The sequence below is a fragment of the Pantherophis guttatus genome, chromosome 6 (assembly GCF_059756535.1).
Source record: "Pantherophis guttatus breed Tessera chromosome 6, ASM5975653v1, whole genome shotgun sequence".
Classification (NCBI taxonomy): Eukaryota; Metazoa; Chordata; class Lepidosauria; order Squamata; family Colubridae; genus Pantherophis; species Pantherophis guttatus.
In genome coordinates, this window is record NC_142068.1 from 13,017,719 (window position 1) to 13,045,003 (window position 27,285).

Sequence of the window (27,285 nt, forward strand, 5' to 3'; positions counted from 1 at the left end):
TAGGATGAAGGGATTTTTTGGGGGGGGAGTGGGGAATACAAATCAAAGGCATAGAATTAGAGGTACTTTTTTGTAGGGGGTGGGTGAATCCTAACTGCATACAGATTATGCCTCAGACAAATATTAGAATGGTGAAAAGTAGTCCAGATAACCCAAGAAATATTTTTACTCCACTTCCAGGTTTCCACAATCATATATGCAGGTTAAGGGATCCAATGACACTGCAGATATTTATTGTAAAATTATGGTTCCTAAGCAACTCTACCTTAAATGATCAATGATTAGGGATATTTTAAGCAAACATGTAAATTGTTGAAATATATATAGAGTAAAATAAATAATAAATGAATAAATGTTCATCAACATTAGGAAGGTTGCAGATTCCTCTGTCCTGCCCTATGGTATCATCTGTACCAACATTAGCTTTCAAGATGCGTGGATTTATGATTTTTGCAAAGAGCTGTGCATAATTGTCATACTCATTATCTGTATTTATAAAAATAAATTCAAGATGCAATTACTAATAGATAACAAATGTTTACATTGTTCAAGAAATATAGCCTCTTAACCGTTTATGTTCTATACAAATTTATTTGTTATATTCTACTAGCTACTGTCAGCACACTATATTCAAATTATATTGCACTCTGAATACCTATTGGGGGGGAGGGGAAGGCAAATGCGATCAAATATCCAGATTTCAGGAACATTTTCAAATCCTATGAACTCGGTGAGACAACATTAGTATAAAAGAAATGGCACCTTAGGTTCTTGGGCTCAGGATACACAATATTAGAAAAAAATATTTATGGAACAATTTGTACCAGCCACTATGCTGGTTGATGCCAATTTTTTGTCAGTTTTATATTGCAATAAAGACATACAGTATACACAGGCACAAACCTATCTATAAAATATTGATTAGTTAGTTCTGCATGCTACGAATTATGTAGTATTTTGAAGACTGTTTAGTGATCAGATTTATATTATTATTTCTGGTTTGTTGGCTATTCTAATTAAGCAATTCCTTTCCAGCAGTCTAGGAAGGAAAGCCAAGGGAGAGGTGGAAGGCAAGTTAAAAATAATCAAGATACACCAAATATTTTTTAAAGAGCATTGCCTGAGATTTTTAGGAAGACCTGAAAGATGTTATGTGATTCTAATGCACCAAAACTAGCATAAAGAAGAATCAGTTTCTACTTCCATAAATAGATTTTCTTATAGAACATTCAAATAGTTACCAATGGAAACAAACTTTGTGGTACTACTTTGGTCAGGAAGCTGAAGACACAAATTCTCCCCTTTTCATCCAATTGTTTCTCAGTCTATTCAAGGTTATTTTCTGACTATGTTAACCACAGGTATTAAGAATTATTCAACTTTAATAAGAGTGTTATAAATATATGATGTTCCCTTTTGGATAAACTTAAAATAAGTCAAAACTCTTTAGATTCCTAAATTACACTTAGCTTAACTTTACCATCTGAACTTCAGCAAATATGCTCGAGTTCTGATTCAACTTCAGCATTTAAACATGTTTATTACTGACCATTTCGGCACTCTCCAGATATGTCTGGGTATAACTCCCATCACAAAGTGATTACCGGTAGTTCTACCGGGTAGGGATGATAGCAGCTGTAGCCCAAGAGATTTGGCAGATGGAAAGGTAGAAAAGGCAGTTGTAGACAATGGAAATTGAGCATTCTGATCACAAGTCATATTTATTTGGAAGCAAGTGTTACCAGTTTCAAAAGATTTTCCCCTTCCCCATTGTGACGGCACAGACAAGGACTTGCAGGCCCTGACCTCATCCTGGAGTCCTAATGCAAGTACAAACTCTGTGCAGCTGCCGAACTTAAGTAGCCTTCTGAACATATGAATTGTAGGCATACATATCCTATTCAATTTGTCACAGAGAGTTCTCAACATCTACTCAGCAAGTGCTGAATAAATCCCTGGATGTAGTAAAAGTATGCCCTGCATTGTCTATGTTTCTGCATTTGAGCTGGTTCTAAAGTCAGGACTTGGTACATACAGAGAAGCCATGCCTGGAACAGCACAAGATTCTTTAAATCTGATCCTACAAGTCACTGCATCAGTCTAGTGGTTTATATAAATCTGTTAGACAAAGAAGTGGTCTGTAAAATTAAAATGACAGAAAATCAACATAAAGAAATATATATTAATAAGTTTCTGTTATATAAATAACGTTTATAAAAATAATCTTTAATTCTAATAACTCACCTTTTTTAGGCTCTGGAAAGCATGCATGAAAAATGTTCTGAGGTTTAGGTTAGAAAAAAAATAAAATCCAAACTCCAAAACCTAAGAAAAACCACTACTCTTAAATCCACAAATTTATCTGACATTATAAAGGCACCATCCCCTCTATTTTTTTTTTTTTTTTTTACTCAGTACAGTTCATGGGAGAAGAAAGCTCTTTTAGAAACAATGAACAAAATTGCTAAACTTTCCTTCTTTTCATTATTCTGTAACTTATCTGAATCCCTTTTTTCACTACGTGAAAGACTGGACATATGAAAGATTGGGCTGTTTTGCTGGCATAAATTCCCAATTAAATAAACCAAGATGAACAAATCTCCAAGTTACCTTCTTACACTTAAGGCATTAACACAACTACACATATAGGAAAGTTACATGTTGAAATGCATGATTTATAGTGTTCAAAATACTACAAATGTTTTATTTAAATAACTTTGCATTTTTAACCTTGTTGGAAGTTCAAACGCTGGCCTTGGTTTGTGCAACTGTGATGCAACAAGGTTTTTTTTTTAAGCTGTTGAGACAACAGTGCAGTGGAACAGCCAAAAAACTAGGCTTATCAGTTTTTCGTTATCTTTACTTTAGTTCAAGGCATGCTGCTTGATTGTGTGGAAGATCCAGTCCATTTTTGTTGTCCAACCACCATGATGAGCATCATTCATCTGTTTCATGAAATACTCAAGTGCTTCTTGTTCAGTTTTGTCTAAGGCAAGAGTCTTGCGTATATATGCAATGTCATCAAAAGACTGTAATTCTGGCATCCCTGAACCAAGCATCATGGAAAAGAGGTTTATGAAGAGGTTGGCATGTTGTCGAATTGCTAGGTAGGCCTTGTAACACATTTCTTGGAACCTTGAAAAGAGAAAATGCACCCCAGATCAGGCCAACAAATACATAGGCATCCTTCTGTTTCAAAAGATTATCTGCCTGAAAATTTTTTTGTTTAAGTGTTAAGGAAAACAATTCTACAGTACAGACGCAATCTAGGACCCTTCAGATGTTCTGGATTACAACTCCTCAAATTCTAAACCATCACGCAATCAGATCATGTGAGCTTAAAGCTACAGGAGCTGTAATCCAACACATCTGGAGACATATTGATTGCCAAAAGATATATAATTTCCAAGGAATATCTTTGGAGAAATAGTTTCTTTAAATGTAAGAGTAACAAACATTACTCTTGAAAGAGCTTTACGTTATTCAGCTCTGTATACTTTTGATAATAGTCACAACCAACAACCTCTGCACTCAGCATTAATAAGCATAATTATCATGTAAATACACACAGGAAGACAAAAGAAAATACAGCTTTTTTTATATGAGGCTTACGGGTGGTGCCAAATTCATTTGCAAATTTCAGTGTAGAGATAATAATAACAGATAATAATAGAGATAATATGTCTTTGCAAGTTTTCCACTTGCAAATTGTTCTAAATTGTTCATGAACAAAGGCTTATAAAGGTGGTGCTAGATTGGTTCATCACCATCATAATTACCACCGTCATTATTTTGGTAATTTCTATGTTGTCTAGGTGGCTTAAAATATTAAAATGACATGTAACAGATACGAAATGAAAATATCTCAGTTGCTGTGCCAAATTAAAAATCGTTGCTTTCAAAAACAATGTACAACAGAACTAATTTTACTATTTTCTAAAGGATAAGAAGACAGTAGCTAATCTGTTTTCAGGAAGGAAGCTGTTCTATAGTGAAAGGGCTCAGAGGAAGTAACCTTCTGGGCCCCAATCCCCTTGAGTGGGTACCTGCACTATAAATACTCCTCTCCTAGCTAGACTATCTAGAATGAGCAGGTTCTACTTGGAGAAGATGATCCTAAAAATATGAAGAACCTAAACAATAAATCACCAACAGCTTCACTTATGTGCATCTCCCACAAAGTAACTGCAACTGTATTATGCCAAATATTCTTGTGATAGGTAAACTTTTGAAGTCCCTTCAAGGACAGCCACATGTAAGGCAAAGTGCAATAGTTTAACTGAAAGGTAAGAAGGATGTGAGTCAGCACCTTCAATATTTGGCAACATTTTTTTTGTGGAAATCTCTCTGTGATCATATGGCAGACTGTTGCCCTTTGGCTTCTAACCAGATTTTTTTCTATTACAGTAACAACAGCGCCTCATGGGCATATGTAATTGTTTTCTAAAAAATGTAACTGAAAATTGGACCCAAATTTTTGCTGTTACCTAATGCACAAGGTTTTATTCAGGAAAACTCAAGGCAATCCAAATACCATTTTCTCTATAAGACATAATGTCATATTTTTGTACCACCCTGCAACAGAAATTTGGTCAGACCAAATAGCATTTCTATTCCCGCTTACTCACCTTTCAAATTCTCTTGTTTTGGTACATTCTTGTGCTCCTTTACTAATCACTATCAAGAAATCTTGGGTTAAGACAAATGGCACGCGCTCCCGTTTGTAACCAAACTTCTTCTTTTTGTGATCCAAAAAGTGTCCAAAATCAATGTGAAACAGCTATGGAGAATATATTTTAGACTGTTGTTAATATGAAGAAAGAGCAAATGTTAATTTGCAGAGAAGAGCAAGAAAGATGTGATTGGAGACTAAAACATATAAACAATGGTTTCTGGAATTGGGTATGTCTATTTTAATGAAAAGAAGGACTAGGGGGTGACAGGATAGCAGTGTTCCAATATCTCAGGGGCTCCCACAAAGAAGAGGGAGTCAAACTATTCTCCAAAGCACCTGAAGGTAGGACAAGAAGCAATGAATGGAAACTAATCAAGGAGAGAAGCAACCTAGAACTAAGGAGAAATTTCCTGACAGTTAGAACAATTAACCAGTGGAACAACTTGCCTCCAGAAGTAGTGAATGCTCCAACACTGGAGGTTTTTAAGAAGAGATTGGGCAACCATTTGTCTGAAATAGTATAGGGCTTCCTGCCTTAGCAGGGGGTTGGACTAGAAAACCACCAAGGTCCCTTCCTACTCTGTTGTTCTGTTATACCTGCTCTGGTGTTTCAGTCCATATGCCAGGGTACAAAACAATTCTATAACATTAGCACTCTTCAAAACATAGTAAAGAACTCTGGCATTTATTAGAAGTTTGTTTGGAAAACCTTAACTATGCCATGGGGGGGGGGGGAGAGGTTTCCCCAAAACAATGAAGTTTCCAATGAAATGGAAAACAATTGGTGAATATAGACACAGGTCTATAGTATCCTCAATAGCGGCACAAAATATATCTCCAAGATAGAAAATATGACAATTAATGCACCCCTTAAATAAAGATACTGAAAGGGAATATATTTTAAATATTTTTACCTGCCCATCATCTTTTACCATAATGTTGCTATTATGACGATCACCAATTCCCAATATAAAAGTAGCTACACAATAGCCAGCACATGAGCGAGTAAACAAATCGATAGCTGGATCATACCTAGGAAAAATAAAAAAAAAATGTTAGTTTGGATAAAGACTACTTTATTATTTTGGACATGTCAAATAACGTAGAACAATTACTAATTCTTGTAGCCATCTTGTAATAATCTTACAAACATTTTGGCAGAAGAAAAAGGTTTTTTTTAATTTTTAAAGATTTTAAAGATTCAATTTTAATTAAAGTATTAATAGCATGATTTTTAAGTTAACAAAATATAGACGGCTGGACTATTGTAATGCTCTCTACATGGGGCTCCCCTTGAAGAGCACTTGGAGGCTCCAACTGGTCCAGAATGCAGCCGCACGGGTGGTTATGGGAGCAACCCGTTGTGCCCACGTGACACCCTTCCTGCGTGAGCTGCACTGGCTCCTAGTGGTCTTCCGGGTGCAATTCAAGGTGTTGGTTACCACCTTTAAAGCGCTCCATGGCATAGGACCTGGGTACCTTCGAGACCGACTTCTGCCACCAATAGCCTCCCACCGACCAGTCCGCTCCCACAGAGAGGGTCTCCTCCGGGTGCCATCAGCCAAGTTATGTCGGCTGGCGACACCCAGGGGGAGGGTCTTCTCTGTGGGAGCCCCAGCCCTGTGGAATGAACTGCCCCCGGAAACGCATAAGATCTCCGACCTCAGGGTATTTCGCTGTGCCCTTAAGACCCTGCTGTTCCGCCAGGCCGGGCTATCAATGTAATGATTTTAAATTGGATGTTTTAAATTTTGGGGGGTTTTAATATTGAGTCGAAATTATTTAATAATTTTAAATAATTTTAATTGTTGTTTGTCTTTGTGCTTTTAATAGGCTGTACACCGCCCTGAGTCCTTCAGGAGAAGGGCGGTATAGAAATAAAATTATTATCATTATCATTATTATTATTATTATTATTGACAGTGCAAAATCATATGTTGACCTTTGTCCATTATGAAAGGAAAAAGAGAAAATTTGCTTTAGTTATGAAAATACAGCCAAGAAGATATCACACAAATCTCTTACAGACTGACAGAAAATAATCCCTTTGCACTTACTCTTGTCCAGCAACCTCTCAACACTGACAGACTTCAGAGGAACCCCTGCTGTCCAATAATTTTGTGATGAAATAATAAACCTTATTATATCTATGCTGTAGATCATTACATCAGATTCCAGTGCCAGCTCCAAGACTACAACTTTTACAGTATTTTGGCATTTTCCAGCTGCCAACACCCACCATTAATATACTGTCTATCACATAAATGCAACTAAGCTTCTGTAACATTTACAGCTTCTGGCATTTATTAGAAGTTTGTTTGGAAAACCTTAACTATGTGGTGGTGGGGGGAAGAAATTTTCAGAAGATACAAGGTTGTGCATGCTGTTACATCACCCTAACTTCACATCTCAGCCACAATCAAGGAAGCTGGATGACCAGAGTCAATCACCCACCGGGTTCTATACTCTTATGTGTAGAAGAATATAGAGTATGTGTGCTTAATGTCCTTGGATTGTGAGCACAATAGTCTTTAGCAGAGGAAAAGTCAAGATGATTAGCCTTAATCAAGAACAGATGGAAAATAAAAAAGGTTAGTTATTCAACTCACATTTCTCCTTTGTTCTTGTCTTTGAGCCACTGGTGTAATGTGTGGCTGTTGAATTGCAGCGCACCTTTAAGGCCACCCTTGCACTGGATCTGCATGATTGTATGTGAATTTCTCACAACTTCAATAAGCCCCACACAGTCACCAATGGATAAGCATCCATAAGGTAGCATCCTAAAAGAGGAAGATGATACTTTTGTTTTCCGATACAGTTGTCAAAATATTAGTATATGAATATGTCCATCGAACAAAATACAACCCTAGACTGCAATAACTAAGTTTGGATTTTCTAATGGAATTTAATTAACTTCACATCCATCATTGAGCTATATTGTCATTAAGAAGAAATTTTAAACAATTGTGCAAATAGTTCCAAGAGTCCAGTGCATATATATTTCTATATTTCAAACATGAGCCACCCAACTCATGTCTGAAATAGAGAAGTTTCAAACACTTTGTGGTATAGGGCTAGATCTGTTCTTTCAAATGAGGGTAGGACAAGAAGCAATGGGTGGAAACTAATCAAGGAGAGAAGGAACTTAGAATGAAGGACAAATTTCCTGACAGTTAGAACAATTAATTATGGAACAAGTTGCCTCCAGAAGTTGTGAATGCTTCAACACTGGAAATTTTTAAGAAGAGGTTGGATAACCATTTGTCTGAAGTGGTGTAGGGTTTCTTGCTAAGCAGGGGATTGGACTAGAAGACCTCCAAGGTCCCTTCCAACTCTGTTATTCTATTCTATTCCACTGTGAATGCCTGACAGGGCTTTTTGAATCTTGGCAAATGTGTACAATGTAGATACACAAAACATTAGAACACAGTGGTACTTTCCTGAGCTGCTTGAATGAAATAAAATGCAGTGTTACCCTGCAAAAAGAAAGAGGCTGCAAACAAATTGAAACATTTGTAAAACTGATAAAGCCATAATAAGTGATGACGTAAAGTTTGTTGCGAACTCTTGATCAAGATCATATTATTTATTAGACTGAAGCAGAAAGGAAAAACACAAATAGAACTATTGGCAGAATTTAGGAATACTTGCCTAAGATCAAGGCCTTGATTTTGCCAGATGTTCTCCATAATTCGAATTATTTGAAGCGTGAGCATATCCTGGCGTAGGTCTGGATAAAAAATGCATTATGTAAGGGATGAAGTTTGGAAAACTGAATATAGTTTTAAAAACTTTGTTTTTTTTATATAATCAAACATTGGGCGTCCTCCTGGACACACGGCTGTCTTTAGAAGAGCACATGACGGCCGTGGCCAGGGGGGCTTTTTATCAGATTCGCCTGATACGCCAGTTGCGCCCCTTTCTGAGTCGGGATTCCTTATGCACAGTCACTCATGCTCTCGTCACTTCTCGCCTGGACTACACCAACGCTGTCTACATGGGGCTCCCCTTGAGGAGCACCCGGAGGCTCCAACTGGTCCAGAATGCGGCCGCGCAGGTGATTACGGGAGCGACATGGCGCTCCCATGTAACACCTCTCCTGCGCGAGCTGCACTGGCTCCCGGTGGTCTTCCGGGTGTGCTTCAAGGTGTTGGTTCTCACCTTTAAAGCGCTCCATGGCTTAGGGCCAGGGTATTTACGAGACCGCCTTCTGCTACAGATAACCTCCCACCGGCCAATACGCTCTCACAGAGAGGGCCTCCTCAGGATGCCGTCGGTCAAGCAATGTCGGCTGGCGGCCCACAGGGGGAGAGCCTTCTCTGTGGGAGCACCTGCCCTCTGGAACAAGCTACCTCCCGGAATATGGCTGATTCCGGATCTCCGCACATTCCGTAAGGCCCTGAAGACGTTTTTATTTCAGCAAGCCGGCCTGGCCTGAATAGGTTTTATGGGTTAGTTTTTTAATTGTATAGCTAGAGGTTTTAAATTGGGGAGGCCTTTTAATTTAATTTATTTTTAATTATCTTAACTTTTATATTGTATGTTATTTTAATTCTCGGCTGTTCACCGCCCTGAGTCCCTTCGGGGAGAAGGGTGGGATATAAATTTAATAAATAAAATAAATAATTTTTTTTTTTAATTAAGATTACTTTAAAGACTTTTAAACCAGCTGATGTTATCATCCAGTTTTAATCCAGAGATGTCAAGGTTAGGAATAACATTTATAAACTTTGTGATAGACACTATGGAGGACAGAGGCAGAGATGACCAAATGTTATGGTCAGGTCTCAACTTCAACAAAATAACTTCAATTCTTGGTCAAAAGAGAATATACCTATAGCAGTCACTGCATGTATACTCTGTATACATGTATTTACTCCATGCCAGACAAAGGTAATTCTTTTCTGATCCTATTAGATCAGAGTAAAAGAGAACAGGAACAAACAGCAATGTCCCTGCAAGGGCTTCTCTGTTGAACAAAGCATCTATTCCACCCAGTGCTTCATCAAGAACACTGTAGGATCCCCAAATATTTAGGAGGAAGTTCAACTATGATATCAGCGTTGTTCCCTAGGCTGTAAGTTCCCCATTCCACTTATTTCTCATTGTGTCTCCAATGCTCTGTAAATCAATTGCACTGTCTATCTAAATGGAAATGATATGAGTTTTTGCCAGAGGTTTTCATACAAATATGAAGTATAAAATTTCTTCCTTAAAAAAACAGAAAAGAAAAGAAATTTGCCAGGAAAAAAATCAGTTGAGCATTGCTACAATGTTATTTTCAAAATGAAAAGAGGTCTCTCACATAGGATGAAACACATATAAACTGTTCCATAGAAAAGAATACTTTCCCTGCTCTGTGTGAAACCTTCACCTGATACGATTATGCTCAACAAATATGAATAAATTTGGATTTAGAAGGGCAAGAAATACCTTCAGAAAATAATCTGAGATATGGGATGCATAGGGATACAACTGTGTCAGCATCCAAAGGACAGATATTCGTGTGAAATGTATGTTTATGCTAGCTAGGATATAAACTCTGAATTGGAGTGTTTCAGGCAGGATAATGAAAACAACAATGCAGAAATTACAACAAAATATTTTTCTTTACCATCTCCATTTTTAAAGATGATCTCATTGTTCTGAAATAGCAGCTCAGACATAATATCTGGGTTTTCCCAATTAAGCCATAACGGCCTTTTGGCAGACGACATAATCCTGCATTCCTCAAGCCTACAAAGAAATTGATAACTGTTTAAGCAAGTTTTGTTCCAGTATACATAAATTTATTAGATTTTTGTAGATCCCTTAGAAGTAGATTAACTTTTCACTTCTAATGATCATTCTCTAATTATAATTTCTAATGAAAAGGTATCACTGTGAATTAGTTTTAACCACAAAACATATCCAGTCTAAAGCAACAGTGTCACTGTTCTTGTCATGAACCAAAAAATTCTTAATTGAAGTCTATGGAAACATTTGTTGGACAATAATTTACATTATTTTTTTTGAAGGAGTAGGTTCTCCTTAATTAAAATAAGCAAATAGAACCATGAGATTGATTTCTGATTAACCCTATCTGATTTTGGAGTGATTTAGAATTTATTAGAACTTAACAGAACTTATAAAACAGTTATAAAGGGAATATAATACATTGCTAATGCTTTGATAAATTTAATTTTATATAACTCTATTTATTGCAATATTACAATGCTATACTCTGCTACAGTGAAATAGTTTTGCAGAATACAGAACATAAAGGCACAAGTTTAATTTGACCTGGTTTTAGGTTTGACCAATTTTGCATTTATCAATGACAATATGTATCAACTGAAATTAGATTTCCATTTGGTTCTATTGGTGCGCAAATACAGCATTAATTTTAGAATGTTCACTCTTAAATAGACACTCAAAGCAAAAAAAATTGTAATTGAATGTAGATAATCTAAATAAGGCATGTTATTTAGGTACAATATATGTGTGCAAAATGTTTTGAGCTTGCAACAGATTCTTTTGACTTTATTTTTCCAAGTTTGAAACATTCAAAATTTGAAATACTTTTACTTTTAATCAAAATCAAACAACTGCATTGGACAAATTTAAAAGTTAGTAATAGGAAAGATGCAAGAAAGCTAATTAAGAATCACAGGTTCAAAGAAATCAGCAATGATTGGTTTAATAACCTACCAGTATAGTTTCAGTTTGAATTGGTAGACTCTAGGTTTTAACTACAACCAACAAACTCTAGTCATGGAGTGAAAAGTGAAATCTGAGCAGAAACATGGTGGCCAACAGATGATGAGATGTCTTCTCTAGGTCACTAAAACACTTATGCTGACTGAAAAGAGGGAAATTACATCTTGGGTGCTAAGGAGCACACTGATTACTTTTTTCTAACTCTGAAAGTCTTATTTATACCATCTCTTTCATGGTTTCATTGCATTATTTGAAATAAATAATAAAGATATTTCAATTGTTTTATTTATTTTAACACACAATTTTATTCATTTATTATGCTCTGGTTATACAAAATGTAACAATTACTTTGCATCATCATTGGTTTCTTTATGCCAATAAATTTAATTTTTTTCCTGGGCCATCTTAGTCCAACAGTCTTTGTCCCACAAGTGACAAGATCAAATCAGGATGAAGGAGACAAAGTGAACTCATATTTTAAGAACTCATATTTTGATACCATCCTACTGATCCATTGTTCATATTCCATATATATTCCCGGCTCTAATAATTTCTGGAAAGGAAACGATACCTCAGGGTTCCAAGCTGATGAGCAGGATTAAGAGGAGATATGAAGCCTTGAAGAGCATCCATGAAGTCCGGCCGCCTCATTTGCTCCACAAGGAATTTCATCTGTACCTGTTTAATGACAGCTCTGAGTACATAATGATAGACCCATATATTTCAAAAGTTGCTTTTAGCATGAATACTAGCATGGTATTTGAAACATTTCAACGGGAGAAAAATAGAGCAAATTCTACAAATGCTGCTTTCTAAATACATAGAGTTAGAGCCAGTTTGGTGTAATGTCTAAGGTGCTGACCTAGAAACCAGGCATAGATGAGTTCTAGTCCCACCTTAGGCATGAAAGCTGACTGAGTGACTTTGGCCCAGTCATTCACTTTTAGTCACCTTACAGGTGGTGGGGAAAATAAGAGGAGGAAGGAGTATATTTGACACCCTGAGGTACTTATAATGTAATAAAGGCAATATGAAAATCTAATAATAAAATAAAAATATAAAACATACCATAATTTTAAACCTTATTTTGCTCATGCATAATAATTTTACCTTTTGTGTTTCATCCTTTTTCTCCTGCTTCAGGATATCTGTGAGATTAATCAATTTTTCCATCGCTTCCACTTGCCGACTCAGATGTTTTAGGTACATTCCACAAGCTCGGCAGTAGGAATCCAAAAGCAGACCAAATCTCTGGCTCACATTTTTATTGTGCATTTCAGACCTATATATAAGAATATATTAGATTAAGTAATGATACAGATTGCTAAAGATGTTCATAAACACATTCAATTTTATGTTATAATAATGGTTTAATATCATCAACTTTTGGCATTTATTTTAGAGCCAAAAGAGTTACTGAAAGATCTTGTTTATCAAGTATATTTTCAACCATATAAAACACTATAAAAATAAAAACTATTTTAGTCTCTTAGTCACAAGATAGTTAAGCTTAGATTCCTTGTCTTTATAATACAGGGTATTATAATGTAATACTCTTTAAGGGAGATGGGTGGTTCAGAAAGTTGAATAATAATAAATAACAACAACAACAACAACGAAGCATACAATTTATTGATATCACTGTACCAGGAGACACCAGAGTAGAAGAAAAAGAACTAGGAAAAAAATCATGAGATATTGCGACCTGGCCATCGAAACTACGCGATTATGGATGAAACATGTCCCAGTGATACCCATTGTTATCGGGGCACTTGGCACCATGTCCAACAATTTTACAAAATACATCAAGAAATTACAGCTTCCTGCAATAACATCAGCGGAACGGAAAAAAATTGCGCTACTCGGAACATCGTACATTTTAAAAGATACTTGGTCGATACCTAGGATGCTGGCAGCAACCCGTAGCAACCATCAACACCAGTTAATGATATGTGTGATACATATTTAAATGTTCAGTTGACTTGAGTTTCATGTTTAATGAATAAAAGAGATAATAATAATCTAAACTTACTTTAAATGCCAAAAGAAGAAGTGCCCTATTCTCTGATTAGTCAGTGCCTTCTTGAGTAAAAATCTTACCAAGAGGTTATCCAAGTATTGTTCATACTTCAGAACCTAGAGATAACAATGAAATTAAATTGTGATTGGCGTTATCAGTATTTCTAAGGCTGGAACACTCCTGAGGACATCAGCATGGCTATTTGTATACAGGTAGTCTTTGCTTAATGATGGTAATTGGGAACAGCTGCTACAATGTAACTCTAAGCCTCTTGTAAAGTGACTGATGAACACATGGAAGTGGGGACACTGCGATGGCAACTACGAAGACCTGACATAAGTCCCCCTCATTTAGCACCATGAACAAGCGGTAATTCAATAAAGACATCCTGTACTATGGTTTCTGACTGATAGCTCTTAGGCAGGTATTGGGGTTTGGTAATTGGGCAGGCTAATGATTTAGGATTTTATCTCATTTTTTAAATGATGCTTATTTGTGAACTGTAGATGCTTGTGCAGCGGTAACTTTTCATATAGCTGCCCATAAAAAAGTTCTTTTCAATTACATTCTTTTCTTGCTCTCCTCTGACTAATTCCAAATCACTTTTAAAATTTCATGAGAAAAATTCTGTCATACTGTCCTTGGGAAATTCCATTTAAGTATGTAACTTTTGAATTCCTGTACATATGATAGAAGCACAGTTATTTCAAACAGAGCACAGTACCTGAACCAGCTGAATCAAATACTGAGAGAGTTTGTCATCTGTCAAGTATTTTTCCAAACACCGAATTGCAAAGGCTCGCACCATTGGATCTGGATAATTGCAGTCCAAAAGCTCCATTGCTTGCTCTGGCCTGATTTGCGGCCAGTCTTTTATCAAGCAGTACATCTGTGTGAGATACAGTAAGAGAGCAAAATTGACTATAGTCATGAAAACAACCTTCTGAGTCAGACCAAATTCTTCTCAGTGGACTAACAGGTATCTTGAGAAGGGCAGAAAGAGGATATAAGATAATGGCTGCCTTTTAGTCCATACCACTTGGTAGCTAATGGTGCTTCATCTCTGAATATGGATGTTCTACTAGGCCCAGTAGCCCCAGGGAAGTTTATCATATTATCTCATATTGCATCAAATATAATATTATAGCATCCTACTATAATGAATGAGCTTAAATGGTCTCCGGGGAATGGTAGAGGAGAGGAAGGCCTGGAGGAAAGTTGTCCATGGGGTCGCGATGGGTCGGACACGACTTCACAACTAACAACAACTATAATGAAACATTAAAAGTCCTGCTTAATAAATAAGTTTTTAAAGGCATTTGTTCAGCAATAGAGTTGTTACCTGGACTACTTCATCCCTGGAATTCCATTTAACAGACAAAAGCAGCTTAGGTAGGATTTCTGGCATAGATACACAATAGTGCCTGAAAAAGGAGACAGAGAGAAGTATATTTCACAAATAATTCTATGTATTACTTCTGTATGAAATCTATATGAATCAAGAAATAATATTTTAAACTAAGGATAGTATTTTTTTAAAAAAATAAGTTTGTTTGAAAAGAACATTCTTAAATGTCAGCAGAATTCCTATGAAAAGAATTCTTTGTGAGTCTTAAGGCAGGACATGGGCCCATACTCCAGAAAAGATATATAAAATCAGTGTCACCAATATAATCTCAAAAGACCTTGGCTTTAAGTAAAACAGATTTAGATCACCTAACACATTTAATACTTTAGGAATAATCTCCTGTCTTGAACTGGAACTGAACCCTATATATTTAGAGAACTAATATGTTGCTTAAACAAATACAGATAGCACAAGCTACTCCCTGGTACATTTTTTTAATTTCTACGTTCAGCACAGACTAGGACAGTGATGGTGAACCTTTTAGATACCGAGTGCCCAAACTGTGCGCACGCGCATGCCCAAATGGAAAGGTGCATGCATGTGTTGAATGCGCGCATGCGCAGACATGTGCAAATGCGGACATGCGTGTACATGCTCAACAGAGACCCGAAGACCAGCTGGCCGGCGGGATGCGGGGCATCCCAACACTGGCAATGCGACAAGAGGTAAGATCTTTTTCTTTCGTGAGCTTCTGTTTTGTCGTTTGCAGGGAAACAGAAGCTCACAAAAGAAATGCCACGGAGATCTGACCTGGGGCGATGGTGCGCATGCCAGCAGAGAGGGTTCTGTGTGCCACCTCTGGCACGCGTGCCATAGGTTCGCCATCACAGGATTAGGAGTGATTTATTTATTAAGATTTCTTTATTTATTAAGATTTTTTTTATGGCTGCCTAATTCATTCATATTGACTCTGGGCAGCTTACAGAAATATAACTCCATATAAAAAAACTCAATAAACCTCTGCTTAAGGTTTAGGGGCAGCTGGATCATATCTAAGGACCATAGACACAGCTATGCTCTGTAATAATATTTACATACTGAAAAGCTGGTTGTTATACCTGTGGCTCCAAAGGAAGTCTTTTTCTTGTTCAGTTATTTCAGATAAGGGGTCTCTAGTACAGATTGCCCGGAGCTGCTCTTTGTCGTTGTCTCTTAACTCATTATCTCTAGCTATTCTGTTACTCTGTGGAAGAAAGGAATACATAGCATCATTCATATAATGAGCACCTTGTTCAAATGCTGTTATTGCCAAAAGTGCTCAAAAAGACTAATTTTATCTTCTGAACCAGCTGACGGAAAACTGCTTGGGAATATTTCCGTTACATATAAAGGTTTGTAATGGAAAAAGTGTTTCTTTGTTTAGCACTAAAGAATGTACATGAAGCTCCAGAGATCTTCGAACAGGTTTTGATGCTTCCTTAAATGGTTTAAAAATACAGCATTATAGACATAGACATGATTTTTTTCCCCACTATGATATAATTTGATGAACTAAAATCTGTGTGTTTTTCCCCATAAATCAATAATCTTTCAACATATTAATTTTTTTAAAAAAATGTTTATTTTAAATAAAAGCTACTCAATAACTTAATATGGAATATATCCAAAGGAAGGCAATAATATTAATGAGCCTGTTTGGAGTTTTCAGTCAGATGAGGACTCAGGTAAACAGTAATTTACTTGGTTTCTCCAACAGGTGAATACAGAGAGTTACAATTTTATTGTTAGGTCAAGTCACAACACTGAACTCATACAATTAGTACCATGTTTCCCCGAAAATAAAACCCCGTTTTATATTTTTTTGAACCCCAAAATAAGCACTTGACCTTATTTTTGGGGAGGTCTTATTATTTTGGGGCGCATGGAGCAAGACGGGGCTCCTCTTGCCGTCTTACCTGATTTCCAGCTCTGCATTTAAATATTTTTGAGGAGGGCTTATTTTCAGGGGGACGCTTATTTTAGCACATGTGCTCAAAAGCCCGATTGGGCTTATTATCAGGGGATGTCTTATTTTCGGGGAAACAGGGTACTATATAATTTTGAATTTTACATTTTGAAGATGTAAAGCAATTGCTATTTTATTTTGGTACCTAGAGAGAAGGTTGATAGCTATATTTCTATATACAAAGGACCTAAGAATTTGTTGTTCATCTTCTTAGCTCCAAGAAAATTAGAGAAGAAAAAAAAAAGTACTCACCAGCCCTGCATGGTTGTAATTAAATCCCTGTTCTCGAGAAATAATCCAGATGGCATGTTCTTCTATTACTGACATGTCAGGAAACTTGACAGGACTGCTAAACCAATCAAATTCCAGTTCCAAACAAGGAGTTTCCTAAAGAGAAAACATGATTTAAGAAATTGGCTTGAAACATTTTATTATAAACACAATAATGTGAAATCACAGCTGCCAGTTCATTAGCAGGTATTAGACTTCAGATGCATTGAATTCTGCCCAAGAATTTTGAATGCTATTATGTACCGGAATAGTTTAAGTGCGGATCCAAGCAGTGTAGCCTTTTGTAATTGACAGATGGAAATTTTTTCAATGCACAATTTTTTTAAGTGCCATCCAAGATGTTTTGGTATAACATCTAGTATTGGGATCACCATGGTCATCTGTTTATTTGTATCCTGCCTTTATTATTTTTATAAATAACTCAAGGTGGTAAACATACATAATGTTCCTTCCTCCTCCTATTTCCCCCACAACAACCCTCTTAAGATAGGTTGGTCTGAGAGAGAGACTAACGGGCCCAAAGTCACCCACCTGGTTTTTATCCCTAAAGCGGGACTTGAACTCACAATCTCCGACTTTCTAGCTTGCTGTCCTAACCACTAGTAGACCAAACTTCTCTCCAGTTTTTTCAGCTTGGATTTTCATATCTTGGTACTTTTTGATCTTCTCCAATTCTTTGTCTTATACTCTACTCTCCCCTGGTATTATTATTATGGTTGGCCGCATAGTCAACCAGACGCTTGGACTGAGTTTGGCATTTTTATCTTATCTATCGAGTCCTTATTATTATTATTTACCTTATTTGGGTTGGATCCGGTGACTCCAATGGGATTAAGAAGGTCTTCTAACCCATGGGGGACAGGCCACAGATTCAGAGCCATTTTGCCAGAAACAAGAGTGTCTGTGTAATCAAACATATTAATATTTCCCCACGCCAATGGGCAGTGCTCCTTCAAAAGAGCAAACAATCAGTGTTTAGTCTCCTCTATTAGTAAGATATTGCAAGCTCAGATTTAAAGGAAATAAACGAGGAAACATAAATTACAGTACTACTTTCATCAATCAAGACAGTATAAATGTTGAGAATATTTGTAAAACAACAGTTCGCCCTACTTCATTTCTAATAGTCAATGAGGAGAATTTTACCTCCTTTGCACCCTTTCTGCCTTTAACAGAGCAGATAGAAAGGCAAAGCCGAGCAGCACGTGGAAGATCAAGAACAAGCATATCATACTGCAGCCATTCATTCCATCTAAAAGAGATATAAGTTTATTGCCAAATATTTTTCAATTACATGGTAAATCAAAAATTGATAACAAAGATTTTTAGCCGTTACTGATTACTTTCTGGGTAGAACTGAAGCAGCTTATTTAGTTATTCTAATGGGGCAGGTACAGCACAATCAGTGGTTATCTGGAAAGCCCTAAAGAGCTTAGAGCAGAGGCGTCAAACTCGCGTCGTCACGACATGATCGTATGATGTATCGTGATTTTTTTCACCCTTCGCTAAACTGGGTGTGGGCGTGGCCAGCGCATGATGCATCTGATCCATGGGCCACAAATTTGACACCCCTGGCTTAGGGACTGACTTCAACAAGAGCTAATCCTGTTATTAAAAACCTAGGCAAATTTTAATTCCTGCAAATTTGCAGGAAAGGCTATTCTAAACATTCCATTTTGAATGCAAAATGGCTGTCAGTGCTAGCCTGAATGCCCTATGCCATTATCAAAACTCAGCGTGGTATACTTTTCCCCTTATTTATGTCAATTAGATAGAGCAAAAGAGACAGATTTCAGCTTTACAGTTAACAGTTGGCTATACTGCACTTGCACAAAACATAAAGTAGAAATTGCATAATCCCAGGAAGAAGCATTCTGATACTTGTTCAAAGAAATTAACTACACGAAAAGAAACTAGCCAGATAATGGTCATGGTTGGGACAGGAATTTCTATTGCTGAGTGATGCGGTCATAAAGTGCATTGTCATAAGACAAATTCATTCTTTATGCTCTTGACAAAGAAAATTTGAATCTAATCATCTGGATTTGCTCATATAAAAAATATCAAATTAAGCACAAACGTTAGTTGACACAACTCTTCATTAAGTGAAAAAGTAGCATGCTACAATATGCCAGCCTTCTACACTTGGATATAAGTAAACACATCCTACAATTTCATCTTGATGATGTGTTCTGTTAATGCAAAGGGTTAATTTCCTTTTTTAAATTTCATTTGTATCATTTACCTGGGATTGGAGCAAGGTACTCTTTGAGTATTTACATTATCACATAAAGGCTCTCCTCCATGATAGATACCAGTTCTGACATAAATCTGAAAAAAGTATAAACATAATCATAGAGGCACTAAAAATTGACACTGATTCAAGAAAAGCAAAATGTACACCGAAAATTAATCAATTGATTGATTATTTTTTATGTTTATTTTATTTCTTTATTTCCTGCTTGTAATATTTTTATAAACAACTCAAGGCAATTAAGGGCAATTTTCAAATTATATAGAATTAGCAAGTACAGGCCAATAAAAATAGTTTTCTTTTTAACAGAAGAACTTAGCAAAATTACTTTTATTTTATATTGGAAATCCACCACATTTAAGAATAAATGCAAGCATTAAAACTCTGCAGAATAAAATCAAGCCCTCTGTAAAAGTTTACCAAATTTCTGATATGGTTCAAACTTGGATGAGTATCCAAAGGAAAAACAAGTTTGTAACAAAACATATTTTAAGATGATCCAAGTGGTGAACTAAAACACATAAATTTCAATAAGAGGTATCCATGCCACCCTCATCAGAACATTCACTAATCAACTTCCATTTCTGTTTGGACTGTTTTTGTTAGATAGTCCACAGAGAGTTCAGAATCAGACATATTTTGATGTTGCTAATCAAGAACAGAACTATCATACCCGCACAGCCAGAGTTCCTCTCCTACCTTGTCAATGTCCCGAATATTTACATTTACATAAGTAGCACAGAGAATCTTAATTCTCAGATGACTGTTAATAGCCCAGAGAGATTTGGCAGAAGCTTCCCCATTCATGTAAGGAGTAGCTGTAGAAATACGCCTAGAATAAGATGGCATTGCAAACGTATCCAATGGCAGCTGGGCATAGAGACTCTCTTTAGTCATCAGCATCAAATTGGGCATTCGGCCAAGCATGATACAGCTCCGAATATACTGAAATAGGTAAGCAGAACAAAACAAAAGCACAATGACATGGACATACCTTTTCTGAATCATCTTTACTTAGTTAGGAAGTTCACAATGTCAGCACTATTAAGATTTTACTATTTAGGGCCAAGAAGGCAACACAACATCAGCATCTAATGAAGCTAACATGCAACACTCAGGCTAAGGTTAAATAAAGTATTACCATTTTATTTCAAACAGTTGACCTGTCAGGTGCTGGAGTCAATGATTTCCACTATATAACAATACATTATATTAAGTAAGTGGAATATTCAAAACTGAAATTTCCCAGTAACCTGCTAAATAACACACACATATAAAAATAGTTTCAGAGCATCATATTTTGCACCCTGTTATATCAGTTGCATTTTTCTTATTTACACAGGTCTGTTTTCCCATAATTCGGAGGATCCCGGATCTGCGCACCTTCCGCTGTGCTCTTAAGACCCTCTTATTCCAGCAAGCCGGCCTGGCCTAATTTTTTCTCCCCTTTCTTTTAAATTTTAAATTGGAATTTTAATTTGTTTTAAATTTATTGGGATTTTAAATTGTCGTGGGCCAAATTATTTAATTTGGTTTTAAATTGTTTTTAACTTTTGTATTTCTGTATTTTATCCTGTGCCTGTTCACCACCCTGAGTCCTTTGGGAGTAGGGCGGTATACAAATTCAATAAAACCTAAAACCTAAAACCATAATTCCCCGACTCCAGTTTGGATGAATGACATTAATTCTGAAAATATACTTGATATTCACTTACCTTATACTGACTCAGTGGGTGCTTTTCTAACAAATACTCATCACAACCACAGACTTTTAAAATATACTTCCCCTGGTACTCCAACACACAGAGTTTCAGCTGTTCTGGCGATAGCAACATACTACGTGTTTTTTTCCTGATTGCTTCAGCAATTACTTGTTCTGGCACATTATCGTGATTGATTTTTAAGGTGTACTTCTGTTTGTCATTGTTGGGGGAGACTATAACCCAAATCACTACTATTATTTGACCTGAAAAAGAAGAAATTTGGTTCAGATTGCATTAGGCATCATACCATGCAACAGCAGACAGACAGGAACAGCTCTGCCTCTTTTATGTTACTCTACTTCATATATATCCTGAAATTAAAACAAAACAAAAAATGAACAGACCCGAAGGACTAAATATTATCCATCTTTTTCTGCCATAACAGTAACAATTAGGTTTTAGAAACATGAATAAAAAGGCTATAAAGCAACAGGATTATAAATTGGCACACTGATATACTGTAGCAGGGTGAGAGGCAGAAATCAGTGAACAGGGCTTGGATAGATTCAGGCTATATCAGCAATAATAGCAGGAGGCAGATGAGATGGAGGATCCTAGGACCCAGAGGTGCTGCACCTTTTCTGGTTCTGGAACAAACTGAAGGCAGCACAGGAAGGAGTGGGGAGAGAAAGAGAAATTGTTGTTGCAGAACAGAAAGAGTCAGTTTGGAAGGTAAAGGGGAACTGATTGTATAACGTCAAGTTTCTCCTTTTGTTTAAAACTGTACATGCAAATAAATCTAACAGGCAAAACTGGAGGGGGTATGGTGGGTGGGAGGAGGGGAGAAAGGCAAAGGGGAAGGATATCTACAATCTTGCTACAGCATTTAAATTCCACTTAGGAAACAACAGCTGAATTCATTGGTGGTTTACTATACAATAAGTAACGAATACTTCTGGAAACTTTGTGATTGTTATTTATGTTGAAAAGAAATGGTTACACCAAACAATTTAAGGTATATCTTTAAAATAAACTGTTTGTACTGAATAGATTACTCTGATGTGAGAACAGTGTACATCAAATAAAATCTGCTCTGAACACAGACCAGCATGCTGTGCACTTCAAAGTTTGCTTTACAATTTACAGTACAAATTCATATAAAATATCATCCCAATTCTCTGAATGCTGAAAGAATTAAGTGATGCATTTTCTTTACCTTTATCAAGTTTATTGTATATATGCTTTGGTAGATCAGATGATTCTATGTTTGGGGGACAGACGTACAAGGCTCTGCTATGGGGGGCATTAGCATCTCGTAGTTCGACTGCTTCTTTACAAACATTAAGTATGTTTCGTCTGAAATCCTGAACTTCTGGATCCTTCACCAAGTCAAATTCACAAACGGGCATGCCAATGGCAAAACCTAAAAAGAAAAACACCTCCTTTGATACTGTGCCAGAGTGCAAAGCTCCACTATTACATCTCAAAACCTGCTGGAGATTTGACAAAACCCAGCTCTGGGCTTGAATATCAAGCATGCTGCAACTATTTCCAGGTTGTAATCCAAGAATGGGGGTGGGGGTGGGGGTGGAGAATGGTTCTTCAGTCCAAGCTAGATGTGAAATGTGTCTCCTTGTCATGCTAACCCAGTTGTTTTAAGCAAGATGTGTAAAACAAACAACAGAAGTCTGGCTGAAACAAAATGTTAAACCATAAACATGGCTTAGAATACAGTAAGAGATGCAATCACACGTCTTGTTAAAAGCCAAAAGCAAACCATATTTCTCTTCAATATGGGATGGCTCCAGGACTGCGGTGACAGCAGGTTCATTTAGTCAAAAGTGGTATGATTTGTTCTATTTTGGGGATAAATAAAGTTTTGATGCCATCACTCCAATATGATACATTTGGTGTGCTTTCAGTATATATGTAATTTCTCAGTCATTCGGGTCATGGTTGTCCCAAAGGTGTTTTTTCAAAAGGCAACTGGACTTTCTTGGTTTTTTTCTTTGAAAACATTTTGCTTCTCATGCAGGAAGCTTCTTCAGTTCTGTGCTTCTAGTGGTATTATCTTTTCTCTTATCAGCCAATTTTTCCCTAACAGAGGAACTTAGAACTGGCAGAGAGGGGAACTGACATCCTGCCTCCCATTTACTTAGAGGTTCTAATAGTATATGGACCCTGATATTATGTGGACAGAAAACATGGGGGAATTGTTTCTGTTTGGAGATACAGAACAGTGTGCTTATTTACAGAATTATGCAGGTAGTCCTCGACTTACAACTGTCATTTAATGACCGTTCAAAGTTATACTGGTCATGAAAAATGTGCTCATAAAGCATCACATTTTGGATGCTTGACAAGCAGCCTGCTTTTATGACTGGTTGCTATGTCTAGAAATCACATGACTGTAATTTGTGCTCTTTTTTCCAGTGTGCAGCAAAATGCCCATTTGGGAGAATGGATTCCCTTAGTGACCATGTGATTCACTTAATGAATGTGTAATTCAGACCTATGACCATGCAATTCATTTAATCACCACTGCAAATATGGTCAAAATATTGGGTCTAGGCAAGTGGGCACCCCGACTTATAACTGCAATGACTTATGAACAAAAATCAAATCCCAAATATGGTCCTAAATTGAGGACTAGTGGTAGTCTTCTTTGTCCTAAGAGGCACCAACTTCCCTTCCCCTGTCTTTTTCCTTTCCAGTTAATCCTTTATTTATCTTAATAGAATGGAGGAAATTACCATTTCATTGAGTTGTTCTAAAAGTTGGCTCATATGAAAGGAAGGATAAAAGCAAGGAGTGGTGCATGCAGTTTTGGTTGTATGTTAAAAGACTGTTTCATTATTGGAAGAGCAAAACAAACTTTTTGAGCTACTGAGCACATCAATTTTGAAAGTGTGGATACAGCCATATAATTACAGCAACTAAGGTGAGGGGATTGCATATTCACAAAATGACTATCGAGGCCCGGCTGATCACAAAACAACCATTTGTTCCCCAACCTCTACAATATTTCTTTAATATTTAAACATATTTTTTCCTACTTTGCGGGTCAGTATGCACACGTCTACACAAGACACTGGATTCAAATCACTCAACTTTTAAATTTTTTTATAAGGTTATTAACAGGGGTGAAATGCTACCTGTTCGGGTGAACTGGTAGCAGAGATTGGGGCTGGTTTGCTGAACCGGTAGCAATCGCTATCTGGCCACACCCCCAAACCAGCCCCTGGCCCACAGTCCTGCCATGCTTCCCTGCCTTCCACATAGCCTTCCCGGCATCCCCGTGGCCAGCTTGCAAAGGCAGGCAAGCAGAAGACCATGGGGAAGGCAGGCAAGCATGGCAGGGCTGCAGGGAAGGGAGCTAGCAGCCTACTCTTCTCCACAGCCTGCCATGCTTGCCTGCCTTCCACACTGCCTTCCCAGCAGTTCCCCAAGCCCACTAGCCTTCCGGCCAGTGGGTGGGCAGGCGGCCCGTGGTGGAGACACAGCTGCTGCTCTGGGGCTGAGAGGGGCAGTGGAGGTGTTTTGGCAGGGCAGGCGCCAGGCGGATGTCCCGGGGCTGCCACCGTCAGCCTTTCCAACGCGCTGGGTCCGTTGCGATGATGGGCATGCTGGATACGCTGGCAGAGGATCTAGAAGGTAAGCCGACGCTGGCAGCGGTGGGGGGGGGAGGGAGACCCACTGCACTCGGTCTCAAGGGGACATGGCTAGGCTCACTCACCTGTTGGGCCTGGTGCGCTTGGCTTTCGTGCTCGGCTTCCGTAGAGCCTTTGGCCTTTGCCTCCCCCCCCCCCGCATCGAGCCCATGACAGGGGATGTGCTGCTTCTGGGCTGGCCACCTGTCTTTGGGTCCCCAAAGGGCAGGGTGTGCTCTGCCGCTGCTGCTGTCACTGGTACCGGCACCACGGCCGCACAGGAAAGCTCCCCAGTGGCGCAGTTCTGGGATGGCGGGAGAGCCCAGGCAAGCTCTGCCCACACCGCCGCTGCTGGGCGCATCCGCACAGGAAAATTCCCCGGGAAGGGCTCTGTCTATCTGCCCAGACCAGAGGAGCGTGTGTGTGTGTGTGTGAGAGAGAGAGAGAGAGAGAGAGAGAAAGAAAGAGGAAGGAAGGGAGGGAGAGAGAGAAAAGAGAGACAAGAAAGAAAGAAAAAGAAATAGAGAAAGAAAGATAAAGAAAGAGGAAGGGGGAGAGAGAGAGGCAAGAAAGAAAGAAAGAAAGAAAGAAAGAAAGAAAGAAAGAAAGAAAGAAAGAAAGAAAGAAAGAAAGAAAACTTAAGACCACAATTGTGTGCAAAATTTTGATTGTTAAGCAAGAGCATTGTTAAGGGAGTTTCACATTTTACAAGTTGGCCACACCTACCCGGTCACATAACCACCAAGCCACGCCCACAGAACCGGTAGGGAAAATTTTGGGATTTTACCACTGGTTATTAATTATATTTTTATACTAGTCCAAAAACTGTAGTTTCTGGGCATATTACAAAAATTTTTAAATGCTAAATATAACAGCAAAAACATAAATAAAAGAGCTTATTTCACTTAGGGCTGCAAATACTTTGAGTAAATGCACAGACAGCTCCATATGAAAGGAAATCTTCTTTGATATATTCTTGCCCCAAGTCATTTAAAGATTACCACCCCCGCCTTAGATTGTGCTAGAAGACTGGCAGTCAACACAGTTGAGGAAGCATTCAAACATGTGCTAAATTATTATTTTGTATACATGACAATGCAGAAAATATATCTCCTCACCCAATTAAAAACAGGTGAAAGGTCATTCAATCACATTTCCCGAAAACTAACAGTGCCTATCATATGAATCATCTCCCCTTGAGGTTGGAGGGAAGCGAGACACCTTCCTTTACAAGTATTTTAAATTGCATGCAATAAATCATATATAGGTGCAGTAAACAGGAAATCATACGTATAGTTGCAATAAATTAAGAGAGCAAGCCTCACCAATTTCTCGATTCAGAATTTTCTCTTCTCTGTTGCCCACTGGTTCTATCACTTTTAAAAAAGGCTGGAAGAGCCGCAGATCACACAATCGCCGGGTTTCATCAAAGAATTCTTCTCTTTCTGCTTCTTGGGTAACACTTACAAAAATGTAAGATGACTCGTCTTGAAGGAGCTGATAGAGAGGGTATTTTCTAGCTTCTTTAAAGAGTTCATGTTTAATATTTAACAAGGTGGCCTCACGGAGGCATTCTAAAGTCACTATCATACCGTTAGGTAGAAGACATTCTACTAGGATTTTTGGTGGCATTAAGTGCATGCCCCATAATTCACCGGATGATGGTCGTGGAGGCATTTTGTTAGGCCTCTTCTTTGAATAATATCAAAAAACTATGATTGTAGATTCCTGTAGGAAAGACTAAGTAAAGATAAATAGGTTTATGTGTGTTTTCACAATCACAATTTATCTCATATCACACCTTCAGAACTATGCACTGCAGCAACAAATACAAGATTCGTCAACAATTTTCCTTCCAGTCTTCATAATTAGGTTAATTGTACCATCTACGGCTCATCGAAAAGTTAATAATATTGCAAACCACGTATGGCTAGGAGCATGTTTGCAGTGACAAAGTATTTCACCAGGCCTAACAGGGACCTAAAAACCCACCCAACAGAAAATAGGAAACAGAAATGGCAGCAAAGATGGACAAATTACAGTTTAACAGAACAGAAAGGTAGAGTGATCAGGTATTAATTAACGCAACAGCGCGGGTAGTGACGGGAGCAGCATGGCGCTCCCATGTAACACCGCTCCTGCGTGAGCTGCACTGGCTCCCAGTGGTCTTCCGGGTGCGCTTCAAGGTGTTGGTCATCACCTTTAAAGCGCTCCATGGCATAGGGCCTAGCTATCTTCGAGACCGCCTGCTGCTACCGACAACCTCCCATCGACCCGTGCGCTCCCACAGAGAGGGCCTCCTCGGGGTGCCATCAGCCAAACAGTGCAGGCTGGTGACCCCCAGGGGGAGGGCCTTCTCTGTGGGGACACCTACCCTCTGGAATCAGTTGCCCCCAGAAATAAGGAGAATCCAAGACCTCAGTGCCTTCCGCCGTGCCCTTAAAACCCATTTTTTCCAGCAAGCCTGGCTGGCTTAAGAAGAAATTTTTTAAATGTTTTAATGGGTAGTTTTTTTTAATTGGGCCAAATTTATATATCTTTTAATTGTTTTTAATATTTGTACTGCATGTTTTTAATTCTAGCTGTACACCGCCCTGAGTCCTCAGGGAGAAGGGCGGTATAGAAATTGGAAATAAATAA

General features: G+C 37.9%; 1 protein-coding gene across 2 annotated transcripts in view; it reads right to left on the reverse strand.

Annotated features, from left to right (window-relative positions):
* Positions 1–1,702: 1,702 nt before the first annotated feature.
* PIK3CA (phosphatidylinositol-4,5-bisphosphate 3-kinase catalytic subunit alpha) overlaps positions 1,703–27,285 on the reverse strand; it is a 39,961-nt gene continuing 14,378 nt past the window's right edge. For both annotated transcript variants that reach the window (XM_034438936.3, XM_034438937.3), the window contains 20 exons: positions 25,971–26,385; positions 22,212–22,418; positions 21,008–21,258; positions 19,992–20,237; positions 19,284–19,369; positions 18,185–18,290; positions 17,836–17,988; positions 17,000–17,134; positions 15,861–15,985; positions 14,737–14,818; positions 14,119–14,283; positions 13,407–13,510; positions 12,485–12,656; positions 11,946–12,052; positions 10,290–10,411; positions 8,327–8,405; positions 7,285–7,455; positions 5,590–5,707; positions 4,629–4,780; positions 1,703–3,135 (listed from right to left, as the gene is read on the reverse strand). In XM_034438936.3, coding sequence (XP_034294827.1) covers positions 2,865–3,135; positions 4,629–4,780; positions 5,590–5,707; positions 7,285–7,455; positions 8,327–8,405; positions 10,290–10,411; positions 11,946–12,052; positions 12,485–12,656; positions 13,407–13,510; positions 14,119–14,283; positions 14,737–14,818; positions 15,861–15,985; positions 17,000–17,134; positions 17,836–17,988; positions 18,185–18,290; positions 19,284–19,369; positions 19,992–20,237; positions 21,008–21,258; positions 22,212–22,418; positions 25,971–26,322 — 3,204 coding nt within the window. In that variant the 5' untranslated portion in view covers positions 26,323–26,385 and the 3' untranslated portion in view covers positions 1,703–2,864. The remainder of the gene's footprint in view (positions 3,136–4,628; positions 4,781–5,589; positions 5,708–7,284; positions 7,456–8,326; positions 8,406–10,289; positions 10,412–11,945; positions 12,053–12,484; positions 12,657–13,406; positions 13,511–14,118; positions 14,284–14,736; positions 14,819–15,860; positions 15,986–16,999; positions 17,135–17,835; positions 17,989–18,184; positions 18,291–19,283; positions 19,370–19,991; positions 20,238–21,007; positions 21,259–22,211; positions 22,419–25,970; positions 26,386–27,285) is intronic.